The following is a 23,499-nucleotide window of genomic DNA, read 5'->3' as shown; positions in this document are numbered from 1 at the left end:
ACAATTTTTCTCACGTGGTTATCCTGCAAGTTATGTAATTCTTGCAAGAAATATGATTACAATTGCGATTCAAGTAGTCATAATAACTTATGTCAATATACTATCTTGCTGCTTTCACAATGTGAAACTCACAGAAAGATTCAATATATGAAAGCAACATATTGAGGTCGACCGCCATTTCATCAAAGAGAAACTTGATAGCGGGTTGATTACCACTCCATACATTTCCACTGGGCGTCAATTAGTTGATCTATTGACAAAGGGGCTTCCTTCAGATAGATTTCAAGAACTTGCTAGCAAGCTGGGAATGATAAATATCTATTCCTCAGCTTGAGGGGGAGTGTTGTAAATAGTAATTATGTAGTCATTTATTTGTATTTATTTAGTCCGTTACTTGTATATTGGGCCAAGCCCATTAGGTCAAAATTAGGTCAAGAAGTCTCTATAAATAGAGACCCCTATGTACAGATTCAAATACGATTCAATAATATTTCAAATACCCTTTTATTTCAAGTTGGTATCAGAGCTCTCGATCCTGAGGGCTCTGCTTCCGCGCCTATTGTCTTTAGAACAATAACCTTTTATTCTTTTTGTCTCTCGCTGCCATCAGCCGCCACCGCATTTTTTCCGGGGACATAGGACCGAGAAGATCTCTGTTATACTGGATCTCTGTTACTGTTCATCGTCTCCATTATTCTTCATCACAAGACAACATCTGTTCATCACGATTGGACCCTTTCCCGGTGGTTTTTCAACTCCGAACAGACCCAGAAAGAACCGCGCTCACCGGACGACGTTGCTCCAGAAATTTCAGACCGGACGGCCACCGCACGCGCCCACACGCGCCACCCCTTCAACCGAGAGTGAAGCCCACGTGCAGCCAATCTCACCGGCGCGTGGCGGCGCGTGAGACCATTTTTCCGGATCGGACCACCGCGATCTTGATCGTCCCTTCATCCTCTTTCTGGATCTGTGCTCCTCTCTTTGATCGGACATCGTTTGGTATTTATTTGTGATTTTTTGGCTTCTTGGAGCTTTTCTTTGACCATTTTCTGTGCAGTATGGCCTCTTCTCAAAGGAGTTCTTTTTCAAAATTTTATGATGGTACCTCTTCTAGGCCTAAGAGAGATGATCGATGGTGTTCTTATTGTAAAAGAACAGGTCATATCAAGGATTTATGCTTTCGACTTTATGGAAAGCAATCTGTCTTAGAAAAGATGGCAAAGTTGCGTGGTCAAGCGCATTTTACTTCCTCTGAAATAACTCCTACACCTAATAAGACCCAACCTGCATTTCGTCCAGATGAGTTGGAACGGCTCCGAACCATTCTTGATTCTATGAGTAAGCCATCTGATACTAGTGCTTTGACTATGACTGGTATGAGCTCCAAAACTTATTCTTTCCTTTCTTCATGTAATGATTTTAAACATTCTTGGGTTGTTGATTCTGGTGCTACTGATCATATGGCTTGTTGTGCTGACTCCTTTACCTCTTATCATCCTACCATTGGAACTCATACAATAGCCGTAGCTGATGGCTCTCATACATCAGTTGCGGGTTCTGGTGACATAAACTTACAGCAGTCCTTACATCTTAAGGATGTTCTTCATGTTCCTAAACTCTCCACGAATCTTCTTTCTATTCATAAAATTACAAAAGATTTGAATTGTACTGTAACCTTATATCCTTCCCATTGTGTTTTTCAGGATCTCGCCACGGGGAAGACGATTGGTAGTGCTAAAGAGCAAGGTCGGTCGTACTATCTGGTGTCACAATCTCCTGCAAATAAAGTAACAAATCACATCTTGATGTCTCATGGTCAATCAACTGCTGATTCTTTGATTTGGCTTCATCATAAGCGCTTAGGTCATCCTCCATTTAGTTTACTCAAATCTTTATTTCTGTCATTGTTTTTGTCTAAATCTGTTGAGTCTTTTCATTGTGATGTTTGTGAATTTGCTAAGCATCATCGTGTGTCTTTTCCTTCTAGTATTACTAAGAGTGTTGAACCTTTTGATCTTATTCATTCTGATGTTTGGGGTCCCTCTAAAGTCCCTCATAGTTCTGGAAATAGATGGTTTGTTTCTTTTATTGATGATTGCACTCGTGTAACTTGGGTGTACTTAATGCGTGAAAAGAAAGTCTGAGGTACCACAACTGTTCTTTCAATTTTATAAAATGATTGAGACCCAGTTTGGTAAAAAAACTCAAGAGACTAAGAACAGATAATGGTACTGAATATGTTAATCATAGCTTTTCCCAATTTATAAGAAATAACGGTATGATTCATGAACTTACTTGTGTTGACACCCCCCAACAGAATGGGGTTGCTGAAAGAAAAAATCGTCACCTTCTTGAAGTGGCTCGTGCATTAATGTTTCAGACACATGTACCCAAATACTATTGGGGAGATGTTATTCTTACTGCAGCATTCTTGATCAACCGTTTACCCACTCGGGTACTTGACCAAGTAAGTCCTATTCACTCTATGACTTCTTTTTTCCCTTCTATTCCAACTATGATGAGTCGTCCTCCACGAGTGTTTGGGTGTGTTGCTTTTGTTCATGTTCATAAACATCATCGCAGTAAGTTGGACCCTAGGGCTATTAAATGTGTTTTTCTTGGTTATGTTCCTGATAAAAAGGGCTACAAGTGTTATCACCCTAGTAGTAGGAAATTTTTTGTTTCTATGGATGTTACATTTCAGGAATCTGAGTCCTTTTTCCAAGGTCCTCATCTTCAGGGGGAGAATCCTTCACCAGAAATCTCATCACCTCCCTTCTTGGAGTTTGAATCATCAGTGTCTACTTCTTTACCTATGTCAGTGTATCCTCCACCTGGTCCTGTTCCTCCTGTGTCTGTTTCTCCTTTGTCTGTTCCTCCTGTGTCTGATCCTCCTGTGACTGATTCTCCTGTGATTGATACATCAAGTACACCAGAGATACGAAATATTATAACACCTGAAAGAAGGAAACAACCCACATTGTCTCAGCAGCAACCTCAATCGTCTGAACCACTGGTAAGTCCTGAATCTCATATTTCTGATCATGATGTTAATACTTCTGATGACTTACCCATTACTACTGATTCTGATGATTTACCCATTGCTCTTAGAAAAGGAAAAAGAGCTTGTCCCAAGAAATCTTGTCCCTCCTGTCCCTCTTGTACTCAATACCCTATCTCCCAGTTTGTTTCCTCTGCTAATCTTTCTGTGCAGCACAAAAGCTTTATTTCAGCACTAGACTCTATTGCAATCCCAAAATCAGTACATGAAGCCTTGAAAGATAGGAATTGGGCTCAAGCCATGCAAGAGGAGATGAATGCATTGGAGAAAAATAAAACATGGGAGGTTATTGATAGACCTACTGGAAAGAAAGCAGTAGGGTGCAGATGGGTTTATGCCCTGAAATATAATTCTGATGGAACTCTTGAGAGATAAAAAGCTCGATTAGTTGCCAAAGGTTACTCTCAAACCTATGGCATTGATTATGAAGAAACATTTGCTCCAGTTGCAAAGATGAATACGGTGAGAGTTTTGTTATCCCTTGCTGCCCATTACAATTGGGATATAAACCAATTTGATGTGAAGAATGCTTTCCTCAATGGTGAGTTAAGAAGAAGTCTACATGGAAATTCCGCCTGGTTTTGATTCTGTGAAGGGAGAAAATAAAGTTTGTAAATTAAAAAAGGCCTTGTATGGATTGAAGCAGTCACCTCGTGCCTGGTTTGGAAAGTTTACTAAGGTTATGATGACCTTAGGATATAAACAAAGTCAAGGAGATCACACTCTTTTTTTCAAGCACTCCCAAAATGGGAAGCTTACTGTGCTCCTTGTATATGTTGATGATATTATTATCACAGGTGATGATTTTGTGGAGAGACAGATTCTGCAAACACGGCTTGCCTCTGAGTTTGAAGTCAAAGACCTTGGGAAACTGAGATATTTCCTAGGGATAGAAGTAGCTCATTCGAGCAAAGGAATCTTTATCAGCCAGAGGAAATATGTTCTTGATCTTCTCAAAGAAGCAGGAAAGCTCGGGTGTAAACCCTCTAATACTCCTATTGAGCAGAATCACAAGATGGGCTATGAAGAGTTGAGTCCTCCAGTTGATAAAGGACAATATCAATGGCTAGTTGGGAAATTGATATATTTGGCCCATACTAGACCAGACTTAGCTTATGCTGTTAGTGTTGTCAGTCAGTTTATGCACGATCCAAAGGAGAAACATATGCAGGCAGTAGAGAGAATTCTTCAGTATCTGAAAGGTACTCCTGGTAAAGGGTTGTTATTCCGACGTGATGGCAATCTATCTTTAGAAGTCTACACAGATGCTGATTATGCTGGATCTGTGACTGACCGTCGTTCTACCACTGGTTATTGCATGTTTCTTTGTGGTAACTTGGTGACATGGAGAAGTAAGAAACAAGATGTGGTCGCCAGATCAAGTGCAGAAGCTGAATTTCGAGCTATGGCTCAAGGCATTTGTGAGTTACTGTGGCTGAAAATTGTACTTGATGATCTAAAAATAAAATGTGAGGGACCTATGAAGCTGCTATGTGATAATAAGTCCGCTATTTGTATAGCTCATAATCCAGTTCAACATGATCGGACTAAACATATTGAGGTCGACCGCCATTTCATCAAAGAGAAACTTGATAGCGGGTTGATTACCACTCCATACATTCCCACTGGGCGTCAATTAGCTGATCTATTGACAAAGGGGCTTCCTTCAGATAGATTTCAAGAACTTGCTAGCAAGCTGGGAATGATAAATATCTATTCCTCAGCTTGAGGGGGAGTGTTGTAAATAGTAATTATGTAGTCATTTATTAGTAATTATGTAGTCATTTATTTGTATTTATTTAGTCCGTTACTTGTATATTGGGCCAAGCCCATTAGGTCAAAATTAGGTCAAGAAGTCTCTATAAATAGAGACCCCTATGTACAGATTCAAATACGATTCAATAATATTTCAAATATCCTTTTATTTCAAGTCTGGCTTGTATATTTTTGTTCATGATCATAGTTCACACATTGTAGCGGAAATAGGATAATTTACAAGGATGATTCATATGCCTAGGATGTGTTGTAACTCTGGTTCGTACTATTAGGCACTGAGATCAACAATGTCTTGCAGTTGCATATACAAGAGAAACTAAGAAAAGTGGATCCAACTAACGGGTCTACTAAACTACAAAAAATAAAAATAAAAAAATGACTAAACTAATAAAAAACAAAACAAATAAAAAAAGATCCAATATATGATTTAATAGATAAAATTAATATTGATAGCACTCAATCCTTGGCAATGGTGCCAAAAATTTGTTGCGATCACGACAAGTATACCAATTATACAAGTAATAAAGTGATAAGTCAGATATCGTTCCCACGAGGATTAATGTATCAAGCAATAACGTATCTATACGATCAAAGTTGATTGTCCATAAAAGATTTTGAGTTTAAATTAATAAAACAGAATTTTAGACTAACAATTAACTAACAATATCAAAAACAAGAACAAGGATTCAAGAACACAATCAAGAACAGATTAAAATTAATTATGCAAAGGCGTAGCTAAGGATTCGATTTCCCCAACTTCTTCCTAACAAATCTATCCCTTTCTTATCACTAAAATTCAATTCATGTTAGTGACAATTCTTTCTATGTTAATTAAACGTCAATCCTTTGGTGATTTAATCATTTACTTTATTCAAAACCCTAATCTCTTAGTAATATCTCCTAGAGATAGCATTAAGAACAAGAATCATAAAGTCATAGGATTCATAAGTTTATTCCTAAATCATTCAAATCCCAGCAATTAATCAGATCAAAATCATATACCACCATTTTTATTATCATGCAAGATTCATGTGTTCATTCAAGATTGGTCAAATCACAAACAAACTAGGAATTAAAAGCATATTAATTGCATAACATGAAATTAAATATCAGTTTACAGGAAAGGAAGAGATAACGCTAGGAATATGTTAGTTCTATCTAACCCTAACTACAAAAAAGAAACTAGCCTAACATTGTCATAGAAACAAAAACAAGACAAGAAGAGTAAAGAGAGTTCATGATAAAAATTGATTAAATGGTATCCAAGGTGAGTTCTTGATCAATATTCCTCCTTCTCCCCTCTGGAACTGCTCCTCTGCCTCCCTAAGATGTTCTTAGCCGCCCCAGAATCGTGCCCAAGTGATTAGAAAATTTGACAATAAAAACATGATTTGGTATTTTGGGTATAACTTGATCTATACTCATCCAATTGATGTGATATTAGTCTCGTTGAAAAGATAAAAGAGAGATCTACAACTTCTATGAAGAACACAAGATCCAAATCCATTATTTTCAATATGAAAATTGGCTAAAAGACAATTTTAAGAAGTTTTTCACTAAATTGTTGCTTTTCATTTATCGCTTTAAGTCCTTTTAGCTTAACCATTACTGCAATGCTCCATTTCAATTCAATTGTCCTACAAAACAAGATTAAATAATTCACATGAGTCAATAATTCAAAGCTCATGCTTTTTAGCCAAAATATTATAAAGTTTTGATGTCTTTTTTTTGGTACATAAGTTTTCATGTCTTTGACTAGATATAAAAATAATTGTAATCCTTTAAAATATAACAAACTAAGAGTTTATCACCAGCCATTACATTGTAGACTCTATTGAAGTCTAGAACACGGAATTGACAATGAAAGCGACAAATTTTTTATTTGTTTATTATTATTTGATGAAATTTTATTTTATTTTTTGGAAAATATGAAATTTTATTTGTAGCTTGCATTTGTTTGACTTGGTTCCTTACAATCCAAATCTCAAATTTTCCATAAATCAAATTCGCTTATTTTCTCAAGAAAAATTTGATCGTCTTCACTGTCCTTTTCCAAGGCAAAATGACTGGAAAATAGATAACAGCCAAATTAAAATGGCCCAATTTTAACGATTTGTGCCCTGTCCCTGTTAGCGCAAAGGAATTTTCTATTATTCCTTGCACCACATGCCCAGTCAAAACGGTATGTGCCAATCTCTATTTCTATTATTCTTTGCGTAACATGGTGTGAACCATTTGTTATTGAATGAATGATGCACGGTATCTAAATTAAATATAAAAATTAATGATGCTCCTATGCTTGGATAATAATGATATGGATACAAAACTAGGTGTTAGTCTTTTGACAGTGTACTGCTAATCACAATTTAAGCCCGTGCAGCGTAGCTCCTAAGTCCATTCCATCGCTTTACCTTAGCTGGCAAAGCCAAATCAAAATTAAAGGATGTATTTGGATTAAGATTTTAAAAAATTATTTTGAGATAAAAAAATTTTTATTGATTTTTAAAAACTATCAAAAATTGTAATGACTTTAAAGACTTTCTAATTTATTTTTTTTACAATCAAGATTTTATAAGATTTGAAATGATAATATGGATTTATAAAATTTTAAAAAATCATATGAATTTTTAACAAACATTCAAAATTACAAGATTCAATAAAAAAAATGACAAAGAAATGTAATTATATTAATAAAAAAATTAAAATCTAATATAATTTTTTCATTCAGTAATTTGATATCTTGCCAAGCAAGAGCTCTCCACATATCTATTCTAGCCTCCTCGCATTAGCATCTTCTTATTCTTGCTCTTGGGTTTGATTAATGAGATGAAAATTATCTTCTTCATTTGATATCAGAGCTGTGCATATATGATTATAAGACCCATAATTTTTTTATTTATTAAAATAATTCAAAATTTACATATAGAACCTAAAGTTCATGATAAAATTTCGTTTGGAATATTTTGCAATTGATCTTGGAAACTTTGGATTTTTTGTTCTACGTGATGAGAGTTTTCTAACCATATATCATATCCATGTTTTCATTGAGTATTCTAAAAAAAATTCGAATATGAATTTCTGGGTTTTGTTACATAAAAGTTTAAAAAATTTCTCAAATTATTTTCAATCGATACATTAAAACCTTTGCGCTTTTAAAAAAACATGTTTTTAGTGAGCTATTGACACAAAAATTGGTTGAAATCGTTTCCTATAGCGAAGGAATTTCGTTCATGAAAGTATTGTTCAGAAAAATTGGGTTCATATTATGAAAGTTTCAATCTTTCTTTAAAGTGATATTGTTTCATGATGTAAAACGAAAATTGGTTTGGGGAGTTTTTGTTCCCCTGTTATTTTTCCACTGTTTCATTTTATTTTTAATACAAAAGCATATCTTTTTGTGCCAAGAAATATCGCGATCCCTGCTCCAAATCTACTATTTTTGAGATGAATTAGATTAGAATATTGTCGTGTTGTTGTTTTTGAGTTGTTTTGTGATGAAAATAGGTAAAAAAATCTGTTATATTTGAGCTTTGACGAAGTTCCTATGGCGGAACCTTGTTTCGAGTGAGTCGACCTGCCAAAGGAAGAAGAAGACACTGTAATGGAGAAATCTAAGAAATATTAAGGGTTAGGGTGAAATTATGAGAGAGACATCATATTTATATTTCTCATTAAAAATCTCACGAAATCCATACCAATAGAAAATTCACTAAAAGCGTTAGATTTTTTAATGCCACAAGATTATTTTTTCTTTATTTAAAATCGTGATTGAATACCACTGGATTTGAATGTACTCTAAAATAATCTTTTAAAATCCTAAGCGAATATCCCGTGATTTTTTCAATCCTTTAAAATCTTAATTGAATACCGATGAATTTTTTTTTTCGAAAAAAATTTATTAAATTTTTTTAAAATCTCAATCCAATACACCCCGTACCAATGTCCTTCAAGAAGAAAAAAAAGGTATTATTTGTTTTTTGGTACAACAAAAAAGGTATTAGGAAGGCGTGGGAACACTTATTAAAATTAAATACTCATATTTGTTTTTCTTAATATTTTTTAAGATCAATAAATCTTAACCCTAATTCTATCATGGAGGACGGTACACAGTGTTCCTTATCTTTTTCACACTCTACTCTAGCGAAAGCTTCGCTATCGGATACATCTTTTATCTTCATTGTTGCCATTTGTGTACCTCACATGCTTCTTTAATTTTTTTTATTCTATTTTAGGGTTGACCTACAATCCTATATTTCAATTCAACATAAATCAGAGCTTTTTTGTTTTTTGTTTTTTTTAGAATACAAATCAGAGCTTCTTCTGAATGTACTGTAATGGTTCAATCTGCATGTTTAAGTCCAATTGCCAATGAGATCAGCAACAAAAGACTGAGGAGAAGGCCTGCCCATTTCAAAGGCTTTCATTATGGGGATCCATAAGAATTGTTAATTCTGTTTACTGTTTACTGTTTTTTTTTTTAATTACTTGATAAGTCAAATTACAATAAACTATGAGATATAAATAGCCAAGTGGGCCTAGAAAAGAGGGCATGAAATGTTTCAGTAACCCTTCCTCCTCCTCTTCTTTCTCTCTAACACTCTTTTCTTGCTTCCTCTCTTATCTGTAATTATACTCTTATTACATGAAGTTACTTCGATTATTTGTTTTGGTGTACTTTTGAAAGCTTTAATTTATGTCTAACACAAGGAACCCACGTTTTTGGATTCTACTCATAATAATATTGTATTGCTGCGTGTTTGGATTAGTTAATTTTTTAAAATAATTTTTTATCAAAAACAATCTAGTAGCAAATATGAACTACTAAAAGTTGGAAGTGTACATGTATTTATATATAGGAAAAATATTTTTGTTTTTCATGTAGATATTTTTTTTGTCATATTTATATAAAAATGAGTGAGTTTGATTTATTTTTCTTTCTTTCTTTCTTCTGTTTACAATGAAATTTATTGACTTTTATATGATTATGAAGAAAAAAAAAATTCCGCTAAATGAAAATATTTTCCCCTACATATAATATCTAAACTTTTTTTATGTTTCAAAAGTGTTATAGTGAAATGTTTGAATTAAATTATCTACCGATTTAGACTCAACCAAAATTACAACGATTGGTATACTAGTATATGTGATAGACTGTGCCTGTAAGTTCATATTTTGTATTTTTTTAATATACAAAATAAATAATAATGAGAAATGTTCGAGTTTCCTTTTTTTATGTATTTATTTTAATTTATTAAATGAATAATTAATAATGATAATTATAGAAGAATACAAACTATGCATCAATGTGGAGAACCATTAGAAATACGTAGTATAGATAATAAATTATCATGATACCTTTACACACATAAATTATATTATCATTTTACACAAAAATTAATGAAAAAGAAAAGATTGTCCTGATTCTACTGAACTTGTAACACTTGGCAATATTTGAGTTTAAAATTAACAAGGAAATGCCAATATTTATTTGCCTAAATCCTACCAAAGTATAAATTGCATTGTTTGAAAATTGTTAGGTATGATTTCTTTTATAATATTTATTAGTATAAAAGTAAAAAATACTTCCAAGAATTAGCTTAATGTTAAGGAATTCCTCTCTCTCTCACTATAGTTCTCCCTAATTTGAGGACTCAAGTACCATCAAGAAGAATTAGAAGTATATTATTAGTTTATTACTAGTATAGACACACGAGAAGGAGAGAATAGTGACACTAATACTACAAAAATGTTATATAAAACTTTATTATATTTATACGAGTATAGACTTGGTTTGTTTCTGAAAGATACTGACCTTGAAGGTCGAGGCATGTGAGAGGGAAAAACAAAATTTTTCGAGCGGAATAACACATACCATATCAAGAAACATGCTTTAGGGCATGAATGTTACCTTGTTTGCTTTTCAAAACTTGAGAATGATCAAGATGAGGCTTGAAGATGCAAGCCCTCTAATGTTGATCCACACCACCCTTTGTCAAGACGGAAGAACTCTTCTTCAAGGCTACCAACGAAAACACCAATGGAGGCAAGCTATGCGTCCAATGTGTGAAGGAGGAGGCTAGGTCAAGGTGTTTAGAAGAGTGAATATTCAGCAAGAATAGACACAAAAGTGGCGCAAGGTTTTACTTTGAAAAAGGTTAGGTTATTTCAAAACTCTCTTAAGAAAAATCTGACAAAAGGAACCCACAAGGAGATGAGAGAATTGATTAATTAAAATCAGATTTTCTTCACTTAAATAAAGCCCTATGTAGCGCACACTAGGGGGTGAGTGGAGTTGTTGCAAAATTCAAATCTTGTCAACAACCTCCTCTCACATCCTCATGATATCAAGTGAATATCTCAACAAGAATCTGACGCAATAACCATCATATGGCTAGCCATATGGTGCGCCCCACTTGGCCTCATAACAGTCCAGATACGTTGAGCAGATGCATTCAAACTTGAACCAACTGTCTCACTTATTCTCTCAACAAACCAAATCTGACTGGAGCTCATTTGGTTGATCCTATGACCATCATCAGATGCCAAAATCAGCGCCCTATATCCTCACTAGAAGATTCTCAACGATTTCCTCTTGATATTTGGGATTTGTTCCAACAAGATCTTATCTTATCCTTTTGTTATGAAACAACTTTTCATAGCCAATTCAAATTCGAATTCAAACGTTCAAATATTTAAATTTTAAATTCAAATTCAAATTTCAAATTCAAATTCAAATTTCAAATTCAAAATTCAGATTCAAAATTCAAAATTCAAAATTCAAAATTCAAATTTCAAATTTCAAAATTTCAAATTTCAAATTTTAAATTTTAAATTTCAAAATTCAAATTCAAAATTCAAAATTCAAATTTCAAATTCAAAATTCAAAATTTAAACATTTGATAATTAATTTAACTAATTAAATTAATTAGTAATGTCTTGGACCATCCAAGCCCATTAACTAACCATGCGCCATTTTTCCCTTTTGGTGGGCTTCCAAACTTCTTCTTGGGCTAATAACCATTATTAGGCCCAATACCCTTAATGCTATATTGTCATGACAATAAGGTGTTAGTGTGTGACCCATTAGGCTCAACATAGCCACTGACATAAATGGGCTTGAGCCCAATAAGCCCACAACTCATCTAATGACAACATAGAGCACTAGCAATGCTTTGTTGCCCCAGAGCTAGTTAGGTTAATGACATAATCATCCTATTACACATATTTGGTTGTCGTATGTATTTCCTTTCATCTCGGTTACCTTCCCATAAAACCTAGGGTAAGGAAACGTATCAACCCTTGCGGTTTAGGGTAAGCTTTATTCGAAATAGGGAATCTTCAATTTACTGACTCTAAAGGCAGATCATCTCATGATCTCTTTTACTATGCATAGATTCCCGAGTCCCTGTAAATGTCATCCCGATTTCTCCGATTTACAGATAACCTAATTTCTCACAGAGATTTGACGAATTCCTTCAGCTTATCACTCTAGCCCTGTGCTTTTTCAGGACAAGCCCAACAGTATACCTATGAGTCTCGATGTTTCAAGCAGACGAGGTATACAGTCAAAGCATGCCTTCTAGAACACAGTCTAGGTAATAACTTCTGGTCTAAGGAAAGACATACCCAAATATAAAGAGACTACTCTAATGATACTCTCTGTGAGATTTCCTTATAGAGTCTCTTTTGTGGGTCTGTTCAGTGCGAGCTATACCCTTATAGATCTACCCACGACTTTAGCTAAGACATCTCCATATCTGTAGCTCATGAGGTCTTTACCTTGTATCCGAATACAAGTAGATAAGTCGTGCTAGTCTTACCCAAGATCGCTGATCCCCATTCTCAGTGTTTCTAGACTAGGAACATAAAATTAGGAATAAATATCTAGTATCCTTGAATCCTCATGATCGTGATCTCATCACAAATACTACTCAAGAGATACTTATTTTATCCCAAGGGGTTTATCCAATTACTCATAAAATATTAACAGTAATATTGAGACAAAATATGAAACAGGATAAATAGTACTTTTATTTATTCGCGACAATACAAAGGTCCACATATGTCCTAATCTAATTAAAAAATTGTCTCTAGAACATCCATATACTAACAGTTCCCAAACGGTCGTCACATTTTCTTGTTCGTTTTTGTGGGGAAATTCGTTCCCTCAAACTCCAATGTCAAGCAGGTCCAGGGGAAGCCCGTGGCGGGGAACCACCACCAATGAGCTAAGGCTACACCAACCGTAGCAAGTGGATCTGACACCATGTCTCAACCCAAAACCTTAAGGCATTGGGTTCATGGGTCCTTTCACTTATATACTCTTCACTTAGCTCATTACCAACCAATGTGGGACTCATCACACTTGGATATCTCAACAATCTCCCCCTCAAGTGTGAAACCCACCATTGGTATGCTCCCCCTCAACCGAGTACCCGAAGCGCAAAGTACTCGACCCGCCTCCTAGCCAATCACTAGGCTAGCTCGAGCCCAATCCGGCTCTGATACCAGAGTGGGGAAATTCGTTCCCTCAAACTCCAATGTCAAGCAGGTCCAGGGGAAGCCCGTGGCGGGGAACCACCACCAATGAGCTAAGGCTACACCAACCGTAGCAAGTGGATCCGACACCATGTCTCAACCCAAAACCTTAAGGCATTGGGTGTAGGAAATCTTAGATTTATGCGGAAGCAGTTTAAGACCTAGTACATTGGTATGCTTACCGAATCATCCTTGTTTCATAATTACCTCTCGGTGCGCAAGTCTCGTGTAGAATGTTCCCTTGTAGGATTCCTCTTCACGAACAGCTCACGTCAGCGCCGCAACACGAACAACCTCCTTGAAGCTGGACTGTGGCATATCTTCCAAACTATTTCTCGAGGAGGGGAAGCGTGTGGGCACTGATTAGATTCTGAGCTTGCCTCTTTCTCACAAAAAAGACCTTGGAGGCTGATGACTTAAGAGGTACTATTTATATGGGTTCCAAGAAACCCTAGCTCATTGGGCTCTAGGTTCCTTGGGCTCTTCTCATACTAATAACCCATTTGGGCTTTAGTAAAAGAGCAAACCCAACAATCTCTCACTTGCTCTTTTGGTTACAAACTTGAGTCGTAAAACCCAAGATCATGTAACCCATAAGTCATCATCTATCCGAAAATTACCCCATCCCTTGTCTCAAGCTAGCTTGGGGATCTACCATCTGTTATTAATCAAGCCTCCTGATAATCAACGAATGATTATCTAATTCGGTGCTACTCCACTAAAAGCCCGAACTTGAACTCCAAGATTAACAACACTTATAACATGAATATGCATCGCCCCTTTGTAGAATGTCTATAATTGATTGACAAGTTTTCTGTAACTCAATCAATTATTTATTCCCTTGACTATGATAGTTTCTCTCATGGATTACATGCACTGGCCAGTGTCTTTAATATCCAAGTACCGAAACATATCAAGGGGACATATCCTACAAATTCCATGTTGTTTATCTCATAAATACCGATAATCAAATAATATCACTCCCAAAATACCGAGTTATTGGCCGTCAATAGATCGAACCTCACCCGTTGGTAAATCAAAGAATGAAAACTATTTGATTACCTATTTATAATAAACTCAGGATTAAGAGCAATCACATAACTATAGTTAACTGGAGATTTGATACCTTATGACAGAAAAACAACCTTAATCAAATCTCTCCTTGATCCTTTCAATGTGAATGTTAATTCACACCAATATTTTACAATGATTCGGACAAAATCATTTCATAAAATATTGCAGCCTGAATAAAGTGCCCAACTTTATTTAACGGCTATGACTCCATTCATCAATTGTGAGATACTATGACCATGTCCTCCATGAACATATCCATATGATCATATACTCCACAATTTGATCTGGACCTTTATGTTTGTAATTAGTGCGCAAAATAAATAAATAAAACATTATTTATGAAATTCAGAAAATGATTTTATTGTTTCATCGTCTTACTCCAAGAGCATAATAAAACCAATAACTCCCACTTGCTTAATGCAAGTCTGGGATCCTCCTAAGACCCAAAGAAGTAACATGCCTCTCGAACACAAGTTCAGGCAAACTCTTAGTAACTGGGTCTGCAAGATCTACCTCTAATGCTATCTGAGTTTAGTGAAAAACTCATAGCTCGAGGTTGATTTTCTTGAGTCAATATCCACTTGAAATAACTAAATTTTTGAAAACTCAGCTTTTCAAGACTCCCACTAGAATATACTAGCATATAATCTCTCGTTCTCCAAAGATACTTGAGTACATGCTTAACAATAATCTAGTATTCCTCTAGGTTCAAAATGGTACTATCTCACTACTCCCACTACGTGACAGATGTCTGGTTTAACGCCCAACATGATATGCGTGAGTCTACCTTTGCCAAAGCATAAGATATCTTGCTCATGCATTCTTCCTTCTTAGAAGTCTTTGGTCACTCCTTAGGAAGATGAATTCCACATCTGAGAATTATAATTCTTTTCTTAGAATTCTCATGTTGAATTTTGGCAAGAGTTTTGTCAATGTAAGTAGTCTGAGGTGATGCCAACAACTTATTCTTCCGGCCTCATAAGAGTTTTATACCAAGAATATAATTGGCTTCCCCAGTACTTCCATACCAAAACACTAACTTAGCCAACTCTTTATGCTTGATATTACCTCCACATTGTTTCTAATAAGGAGCATATCATCTACATAAAGTACCAGAAAAGCTACTATCTTCCGTTGTATCCTTTACATACAAATACACATCATTCATCAAGGTTCTCTCAAAATCAAAATTTTGATAACCTGATCAAAACTGATGTTTCAAGACCTGGATGCTTGCTTAAGTCTATGAAATAGACTTTCACAACTTGCATATCGTGTGTTCCTACTCATTTGTTATAAACCCTTTTGGTTGTTGTATGTAGATATCCTGACATCCAACTCCCAAAATGAAATCTCATAATTGAGACTTATAGCAACTAAGAGAATCTGGATAGACTCAAGCATGGCGTCTGGCAAAAAATGCCTCCAAGCTAGCTTTGAAGGTTTTCACCTTTCTGTCCATCCTCTCTTTGTCTTTTATGTCCACATGCACCTTGTGGGTTTTACCCATCTTGGTGTCTTTACTAGGACCGAACGGAGTTGAAATACAAGTATTTCATCTCATTGTTCATAGCCTGAGCAACACTTGATCAACAACATCTTCTAGTGTATTATCGTAACTAGGAGGATCAATGTCACTTAACAAGAAACAACATGAGAGTTAACAGGGTTCTCTCCCACTACGAATGCACTGCACTAGACCTTGTGTATTTATAGGTAAAACAAAGAGTGGGTCAAATGATGGATCTTCAATTTCTTGAGGATCCGCTTATCCTTGATATTGTTCCTTTACATGTGATACTAATATTTCTACTAGTTTCACTTATATATTATCATGTTGAATTTCCAATCATGGTTCTCTTGTTTGTTCACTTAGAGATATAACTATCCCCTCTTGAACAATCAAGGGAACAGTGGATGAAGCTTCTAGAGATTCTGGAAATTCTTGATCTGAGATAAATCTCATCAAGAATAACCTAACTTAAGAGCTTATAATTTCTTATCTAGTCCTCCTTTAAGAAAATCATGTGAGTGCTCACTTAGATTATCTTGTCCTTAAGACTAAATAAGAAATCATCCCTAGTTCTCTTAGGGTAGCCAAAAGATATGCACTCTTCCATACAAGATTTCATCTCATTTGACTGCTGTTGTAGGACGTGTGCCGTAGCACCCTAAATCCGAATATGGTTTGATCTGGGCTTGCACCCCTTCCATAATTCTTTAGGTGTCTTTACAACAAATTTTGACGGAACCAAGTTAAGAAGATAGATTTCCTTCTCTTAGGCATCTCCCTTGAACAACATTGGCAAAGATGAATAACTGAACATGATCTTCACCAAGTCTAGAAATGTTTGATTTTTGCATACTGCAACTTCATTCAACTAATGCGTTCTTAGAGTTTACAGTTACAAAAACTATCCCCTCTTAAATCAGGTAAGACCTGAACTTACCAGACAGGTAGCCAACACTTTAGTCAGACCAAAGTGTTTTTGATTTGAACACCTACATGCTTTTCTGCCTCAGACTAAACCTCTTGGAATTTCCAAAAGCTTTAGACTTATGGCGCACTTGGTTCATCTGTCTAAATCCAGAGTAAACATTCATATAATGAAGTACTCATCACCTCTTCTGGTCTGAACGCTAATTGGTCCACATACATTAGTATGTACCAGTTCCAGTTGAATAGTTGCGCAAACCTTTTTGGCCCTTGTAGGATTGCTTGGCCATTTTACCTTCCAAATAGGACTAACATGTAGCTGTTAGTTAAAAGATTATTGAACTTTCAGTCCCTCTTTTAACTAAAATATGTTTCCTACTTGAGATAATATGACTCAATCACAAAGGCCAAAGTTATGTTTCATTTGAAACTTTTATTTCTTTGGTGAAAGTTCTTGTTCATCATCCTTTCCATTCAACATAACAAATTTAAAAAGGGTATAGGACATAGGTAATAAAGACTATTTAAACAATGTACCAGAACAAAACAAGACGAAGATGAACTTCGAAATGTAACTGAGGAATCAATTGCATTGTCAAACCATGTTTTAACCAAAACAACTAACAAAAATTGAATTCCTCTTGAAATCCGGAACAAATAAACAGTCACTCAAAACCATAGTCGTATAAATAACTTGTCCTACTGCAAATGCAGACACAAGTTTCCATTTTCAAGCTTAAAATATCTATGTCCATTGCTGACAGGTATGCCATGTTTGAACTACTACAAAGAGTAACAAACATAATCAGTGATTCCTGAATCAATAATTCATTCACTGATCAGGCCTTGATATGCCTATGTCTGGTTGTTTTCATCACCTCTGGTCAATTTTTCTGTCAGTGTCCCTTTAGTCTGCACTTGAAGAACTTGCCTTGCGGCTTCTTCATAGCAACTGGTTTGACAACTGATAGCCAAGTCATTTTGTTCTTGTTACCACCCTTGGGTTTCCCTTTGGATTTAACAAGACTCTTAGCAAAAACTTGCACCGACTGCATTCTGTCTAGCAGAGCTGCTAGACGCAGCAAATATGTCATTAAGAGTCTGAAGCATTTTCACTCCACTCTTAATCATGTACACTTGCTTCTGCAAGTATTTGGAAAGACTGACAATAATATAGCAGCGAACTACCATATCTGCCCTTTCCAAATCTGTGAAATGCATCTTAGTTTCCTTAGACGCATCCTCTGTAGGTTGCTATGGCCCTCGCATTGTCAGAACAAATTTTAGCTTCCATGTTTTAGAACAATATCAAAAAATTTGCTTTTCACTTATTCATAGTTGGTACCATCTAGAGGTTTTCGACTCAAAATCATTTCTAAGATATTTTCTGAAAAACATATAAAGCACACAATTACAAACAAATAATGCAATAAACAAACGAAGTGCGAGTAGATTCTCATAACTACTCTTGTTTATTGTTAACAATCCTTCAGTTTATCTTTACAAGGCTTACGATGGGCAAGTCACTTGTAAAAACCAAAATTGTTATTTGGGCCTTCAGTGCCATTACCAGAGCCTCGATGGGAGGGTTAACAATTTTACCAAAATTGAATGTAATTAACCATTGTCTAAGCATTGCCGACGATGGGCCGTACAATACTTTACTAAAATTTTGAAATTATTAAGATTTAATCTAGTGAAATCTAATTATCCTTATCCGATGGGGCTTCAGCGATAACCATTTCACTAATAAACCCACAAATGGAGCCCGCAGGTTTTAAAATTAATTAATTTTTAAAACCTTCACCCATTCAACATTTTTGTTTGAGAATTTTCATAAGCCATGTCGAATTCATTGTTTAATTTCAAAATTATCTTTAATAACTTAGTATTATTGACGATGGGCCGTACAATACTTTATTAAAATTTTGAAATTATTAAGGCCCAATAAAATCCAATCATGCTTATCCGTTGGGGCCTCACATGATTATTTTATTGATAGGCCCACAATGCGCCTGGAGGTTAAATTAATTTCTTAATTTAAATCTCCTCCCATAGATATTTAAGTCCAATCTAATAAAATCCAATAATGCTTATTCGATGGGGCTTCACATGATTATTTTATTAATGGTCCTATAATACGCTTGAAGGTTAAATTAATCTCTTAATTTAAATCTCCTTCCATTCAACATAAGCAACATTTTCTAATTTCCAAGAATTATTTAATTGAGAGTATCCTTTGTTCGATTTCAAAAACTATATAAGTAAGAGCGCCGATAAACGTGCACTAAGCTTAACATAATTTTGAAAGCATTAAGGTCCTGAAATCCGGTCACTTTACGTCAGCTTGTGCTCCAAACAATCATGATACATGAAGGTTGTATGCAGCGTGTGTTATTCCATGACCATTTCAGAAAACCCACAAATTACTCGCAAAATAAAAGAATTCTCTTAGAAAATTTTCTCTAATTATTTTTCTAGATTTAAATCATCTAAATAGCTGACTTAATTATTAATCTAGATTGCAACAATCATAATAATTATTATTTATGAGGATAATTTGAAATCAAAATAATTTCCATAACGATTATTTGTCTTGATGTTAATTATCCAAAATTAATTAATTCAATTATTAATCTAGATTTTTAATAAAAATCATAATAATTATTAATTAATTTCTTAGGATAATTTAAAATCAAAATAATCCCATAATAACTATCATACTAGTCGCTGAAGACATAATAGCTATTATGCTCATGCAATCATACAAATTATGCAACAATATGGCACCACTTATTCTATATGGCATGTTATCGCAATAAAGCATGTTATCAATCATATAATTTATACCAATCAATAAAAGCATTAAATAATAAAATCTAATTACTTTAATCCATGACATTCCTATTTTAAAGAAAATAAAAAAAATGTTACAACTTTGGAATTCAACTTTCTCCTAGCCCATAGTATCTGTCTCAAGCCCCTTTAGGGTTTCCACGGGCCCAAAAGCCCAAAGACCCAATCCTTTGGCGAGAAACCCTAGGACGTGAAAGAGGAACCCTAGCCGTCAGGTCTGCCACGCCGTCACCCGAAGTCAAATCAGACCGAAACTCCAGGGGAAGGACTGCCACATAGATACGAGTGCACCGCCGCCGGAACCACCCAAAAAGGTGGCCGGACGCTCCCTCACTCTCTCATTCTTTGCCGGAGAGTGGCGGCCACTCTTAGACTATTGTGAAGGCGCGTGGGGAAGCGTGTGGTCTCCGATGGCGGCGATCCACCCACCGTGACGTTCGTCTTTCCGTCCTCTTTCCAACCATATATAGATCGCCCCATTCCGAGATCGGTAAGTCCTCGAAAAGTCTCCGATAGTGCTGACTGCGCATCTTCCTCGCGATTTCTCGATCTTGAACTTTTACAAAATATTGAAAAAAATATACAGAAATTCCAAAAATAAACAAAAACAGCAAGGAGGAAACCTAATCATATGAGATTAGCCTCCTTGTTACAAATCGAGAAATACACAAGAGACCCTAACCATGGATTAAAGCATTTTTACCGATTAAAATTTATACTTTTATGAAAATGAATTATAAAATACACATGCTAGATTCATACCATAATCCTAGAACCCTAGGTGCCACATTTCAATAAGCAAAACTAATTACATGAATAGTGAAACTAGATTCACATACCAATGTACAGCCAAGGCTCTGATACCAATTGTAGGAAATCTTAGATTCATATACACCTCAGTGCCGCAGCACGAACAACCTCCTTGAAGCTGGACTGTGGCGTATCTTCCAAACTATTTCTCGAGGAGGAAGGGGAAGCGTGTGGGCACTGATTAGATTCTGAGCTTGCCTCTTTCTCACAAAAAAGACCTTGGAGGCTGATGATTTAAGAGGTACTATTTATATGGATTCCAAGAAACCCTAGCTCATTGGGCTCTAGGTTCCTTGGGCTCTTCTCATACTAATAACCCATTTGGGCTTTAGTAAAAGAGCAAACCCAACATTGGGTTCATGGATTCTTTCACTTATATACTCTTCACTTAGCTCATTACCAACCAATGTGGGACTCATCACACTTGGATATCTCAACAGTTTTGCACCTTTGAATAGGAACTTTTCCCGTAATCATCATGTTAAGAGAAAAAATAAAGTTATATAGTGCAAGAACCCTTAATATAAATTATAGGATCTATTAATTATATTCAAAACTAAACAGTGGTCATATATTATGGGATCTATTAAATGGGATATATTATTTTACTTATTTTTTTCCTCTTATCTACCACTTTCCAATATCATTAGATTAGAATGTTAATTATCTTTATTATTTCTCTCTTTTATTGAGATTATAATATAACGATATTGAAGAATGATAAGCAAAGATAAGTAAAAAAAAAATATGTAAAATAACTTATCCCTGTTAATTATATTCAAAAGTTAAAATCATAGTGCAGGAACCAAAAGCTAATGTGAACAAAATGAAAAACAAGTAAAGCAAAAAGATGAGCACTACAGGGCAAAAATAATATACAGAAAAGGCAGAAACGCGTTAAGGAATAAAGCAGAGGCATCAAAGATAAGAAGAGAGTAATGGAAAGAGCTGTCCACAATGCAATCTAAAATGTGAAATCCACCTTAGTATGAACTTTAGAAAACATAAAATGGAAAACCATCTTTTAATTTCTCCGCATATTCTCCTCTTTATCAAAATGTCATAGACTAATAGCCCAAAACCTTATTAACCGTCCGAATAAAATAATTAAGAAAAGCTCAATCATATCTCGTAAGATACACTTTTGCCAAGAGACAAACCCTTATATAAGTGACAATCAGTGCTACAAATTCTGCAAGGAAGTGATAGAGAAAACCATCAAATGCCCAGTTTGAAGTTGGTAGGATACTAGTTTCTGCTTGCATTGTTGGTACGAAATGGATGCAGTGTTGGGCTCCCTAGTGATTATGGTGATGACTTTGGCAGCAGAAGCCCAACTGAAAACTGGGTTTTATTCTACCTCATGTCCAAATGCTGAGGCCATAGTACGGTCCACCGTAGTATCCCACTTCAACAAAGATCCAACCATTGCTCCTGGCCTGCTCAGGCTTCATTTCCATGATTGTTTTGTCCAGGTAAGCTACCTCAACCTCAAATCCTTCACTCACATAAAGCCATACATATATAATTTATCTTAAAGATTAATGTTTTTCATGTTGTAAGAGATAATTTTATTTCCTACACATAACATATATAAAAGTGCGTGAGATCCATCCTTTTCTTTTTCTCTATTCTCTTCACATGACCCCACATCCAGATGAGTCTCACATATTTTTATGTGTACCATAGATAAAATTATGTCTTACGAGAAACATTAATCCCTTTATTTTAAGATACAATTGACAAGTCATTTGACAATATATTCCACAGGGATGCGATGGTTCAATTTTGATTGGAGGCTCTTCTGCTGAGAGGAATGCATTGCCAAACCTTGGTCTAAGAGGTTTTGAAGTGATTGATGATGCAAAATCACAAATAGAGGCCATATGCCCTGGAGTTGTCTCATGTGCTGATATTCTAGCATTGGCAGCACGTGATGCTGTTGATTTGGTATTAAAATAAATAATCTCTAACGCTATGCTTTTTGAAACACATTCTAGCAAAAACACACACACACACACACACATGGTCTTTTTGAATGAATTGATAAAATTAACACTTGTGAAAATGGCAGAGTGATGGCCCAAGTTGGTCAGTACCCACAGGAAGAAGAGATGGGAGGATTTCTTTATCATCCCAAGCCTCGAACTTGCCTTCACCCCTCGACCCAGTTTCTGTCCAGAGGCAAAAATTTGCTGCCAAAAGTTTGGATGATCATGATCTTGTCACATTAGTTGGTATGCTTTCTTTCAAGTATTTAATGCATATGTTACTCACATGTTTGTGCTACTTTTATATGGTGTACAATAATTTATGTATGTCACAATTGTGTGTGTCTTCAGGTGCACATACCATAGGCCAAACAGATTGCCGGTTCTTCAGTTATCGTCTATACAATTTCACCACCTCTGGCAATGCTGATCCCTCTATAAACCTAGCTTTCTTAGCCCAACTTCAAGCACTTTGTCCAAAAAATGGAGATGGATTGAGAAGGGTGGCTTTGGACAAAGATAGTCCAGCCAAATTTGATGTTAGTATCTTCAAGAATGTACGTGATGGTAATGGTGTTCTGGAATCAGACCAGAGGCTGTGGGAAGATTCTGCTACACGACTTGTGGTGCAAAACTATGCTGGGAACATTAGAGGGTTACTGGGGTTGAGATTTGATTTTGAGTTTCCAAAGGCCATGATTAAGTTGAGTAGTATAGAGGTGAAGACTGGCAATGAAGGAGAGATTAGAAAAGCGTGTTCCAATTTTAATTGATCCATCGCTTGTGGATGCGTGTATAACAAATATTCATATGCTACTTGATGTATGAAAAAATAAAAAGCAAATAGATATAATAAAAAAAACATATTCGTCGCCTGAGAGATTCGAACTCTCGCGGGGAAACCCCATGTACTTAGCAGGCACACGCCTTAACCACTCGGCCAAAGCGACTTG

The 23,499-nt window shown here is 35.5% G+C and overlaps 1 protein-coding gene and 1 non-coding gene across 2 annotated transcripts; one reads left to right on the top strand and one right to left on the bottom strand.

The window, feature by feature from the left end:
• Positions 1-21,832: 21,832 nt before the first annotated feature.
• LOC133291113 (peroxidase 25) lies at positions 21,833-23,319 on the top strand. The gene is made up of 4 exons (XM_061489308.1): positions 21,833-22,030; positions 22,326-22,505; positions 22,630-22,792; positions 22,898-23,319. Exons 1-4 carry the CDS (start codon positions 21,833-21,835, stop codon positions 23,317-23,319), a joined length of 963 nt encoding a protein of 320 aa, XP_061345292.1.
• A 95-nt stretch (positions 23,320-23,414) lies between these two features.
• TRNAS-GCU (transfer RNA serine (anticodon GCU)) lies at positions 23,415-23,496 on the bottom strand. The gene has a single exon. It is a non-coding gene; the product is annotated as a tRNA-Ser (tRNA).
• Between the last annotated feature and the right edge of the window lie 3 nt (positions 23,497-23,499).

Source organism: Gastrolobium bilobum, unplaced genomic scaffold (assembly GCF_033153095.1).
Source record: "Gastrolobium bilobum isolate Gb01-03AN ecotype WA unplaced genomic scaffold, APGP_CSIRO_Gbil_v1 utg829, whole genome shotgun sequence".
NCBI lineage: Eukaryota > Viridiplantae > Streptophyta > Magnoliopsida > Fabales > Fabaceae > Gastrolobium > Gastrolobium bilobum.
The sequence above is the reverse complement of the archived record's forward strand: the minus strand, read 5'-3'. Positions and strand labels throughout refer to the sequence as shown.

Bases quoted from the DNA above. Each gene is read 5' to 3' on its own strand.
- LOC133291113 (XM_061489308.1), top strand. From the start codon at position 21,833: ATGGATGCAGTGTTGGGCTCCCTAGTGATTATGGTGATGACTTTGGCA. The intron at 22,031-22,325 runs GTAAGCTACCTC...TATATTCCACAG, and splicing joins TCCATGATTGTTTTGTCCAG to GGATGCGATGGTTCAATTTT. The intron at 22,506-22,629 runs GTATTAAAATAA...TGAAAATGGCAG, and splicing joins CACGTGATGCTGTTGATTTG to AGTGATGGCCCAAGTTGGTC.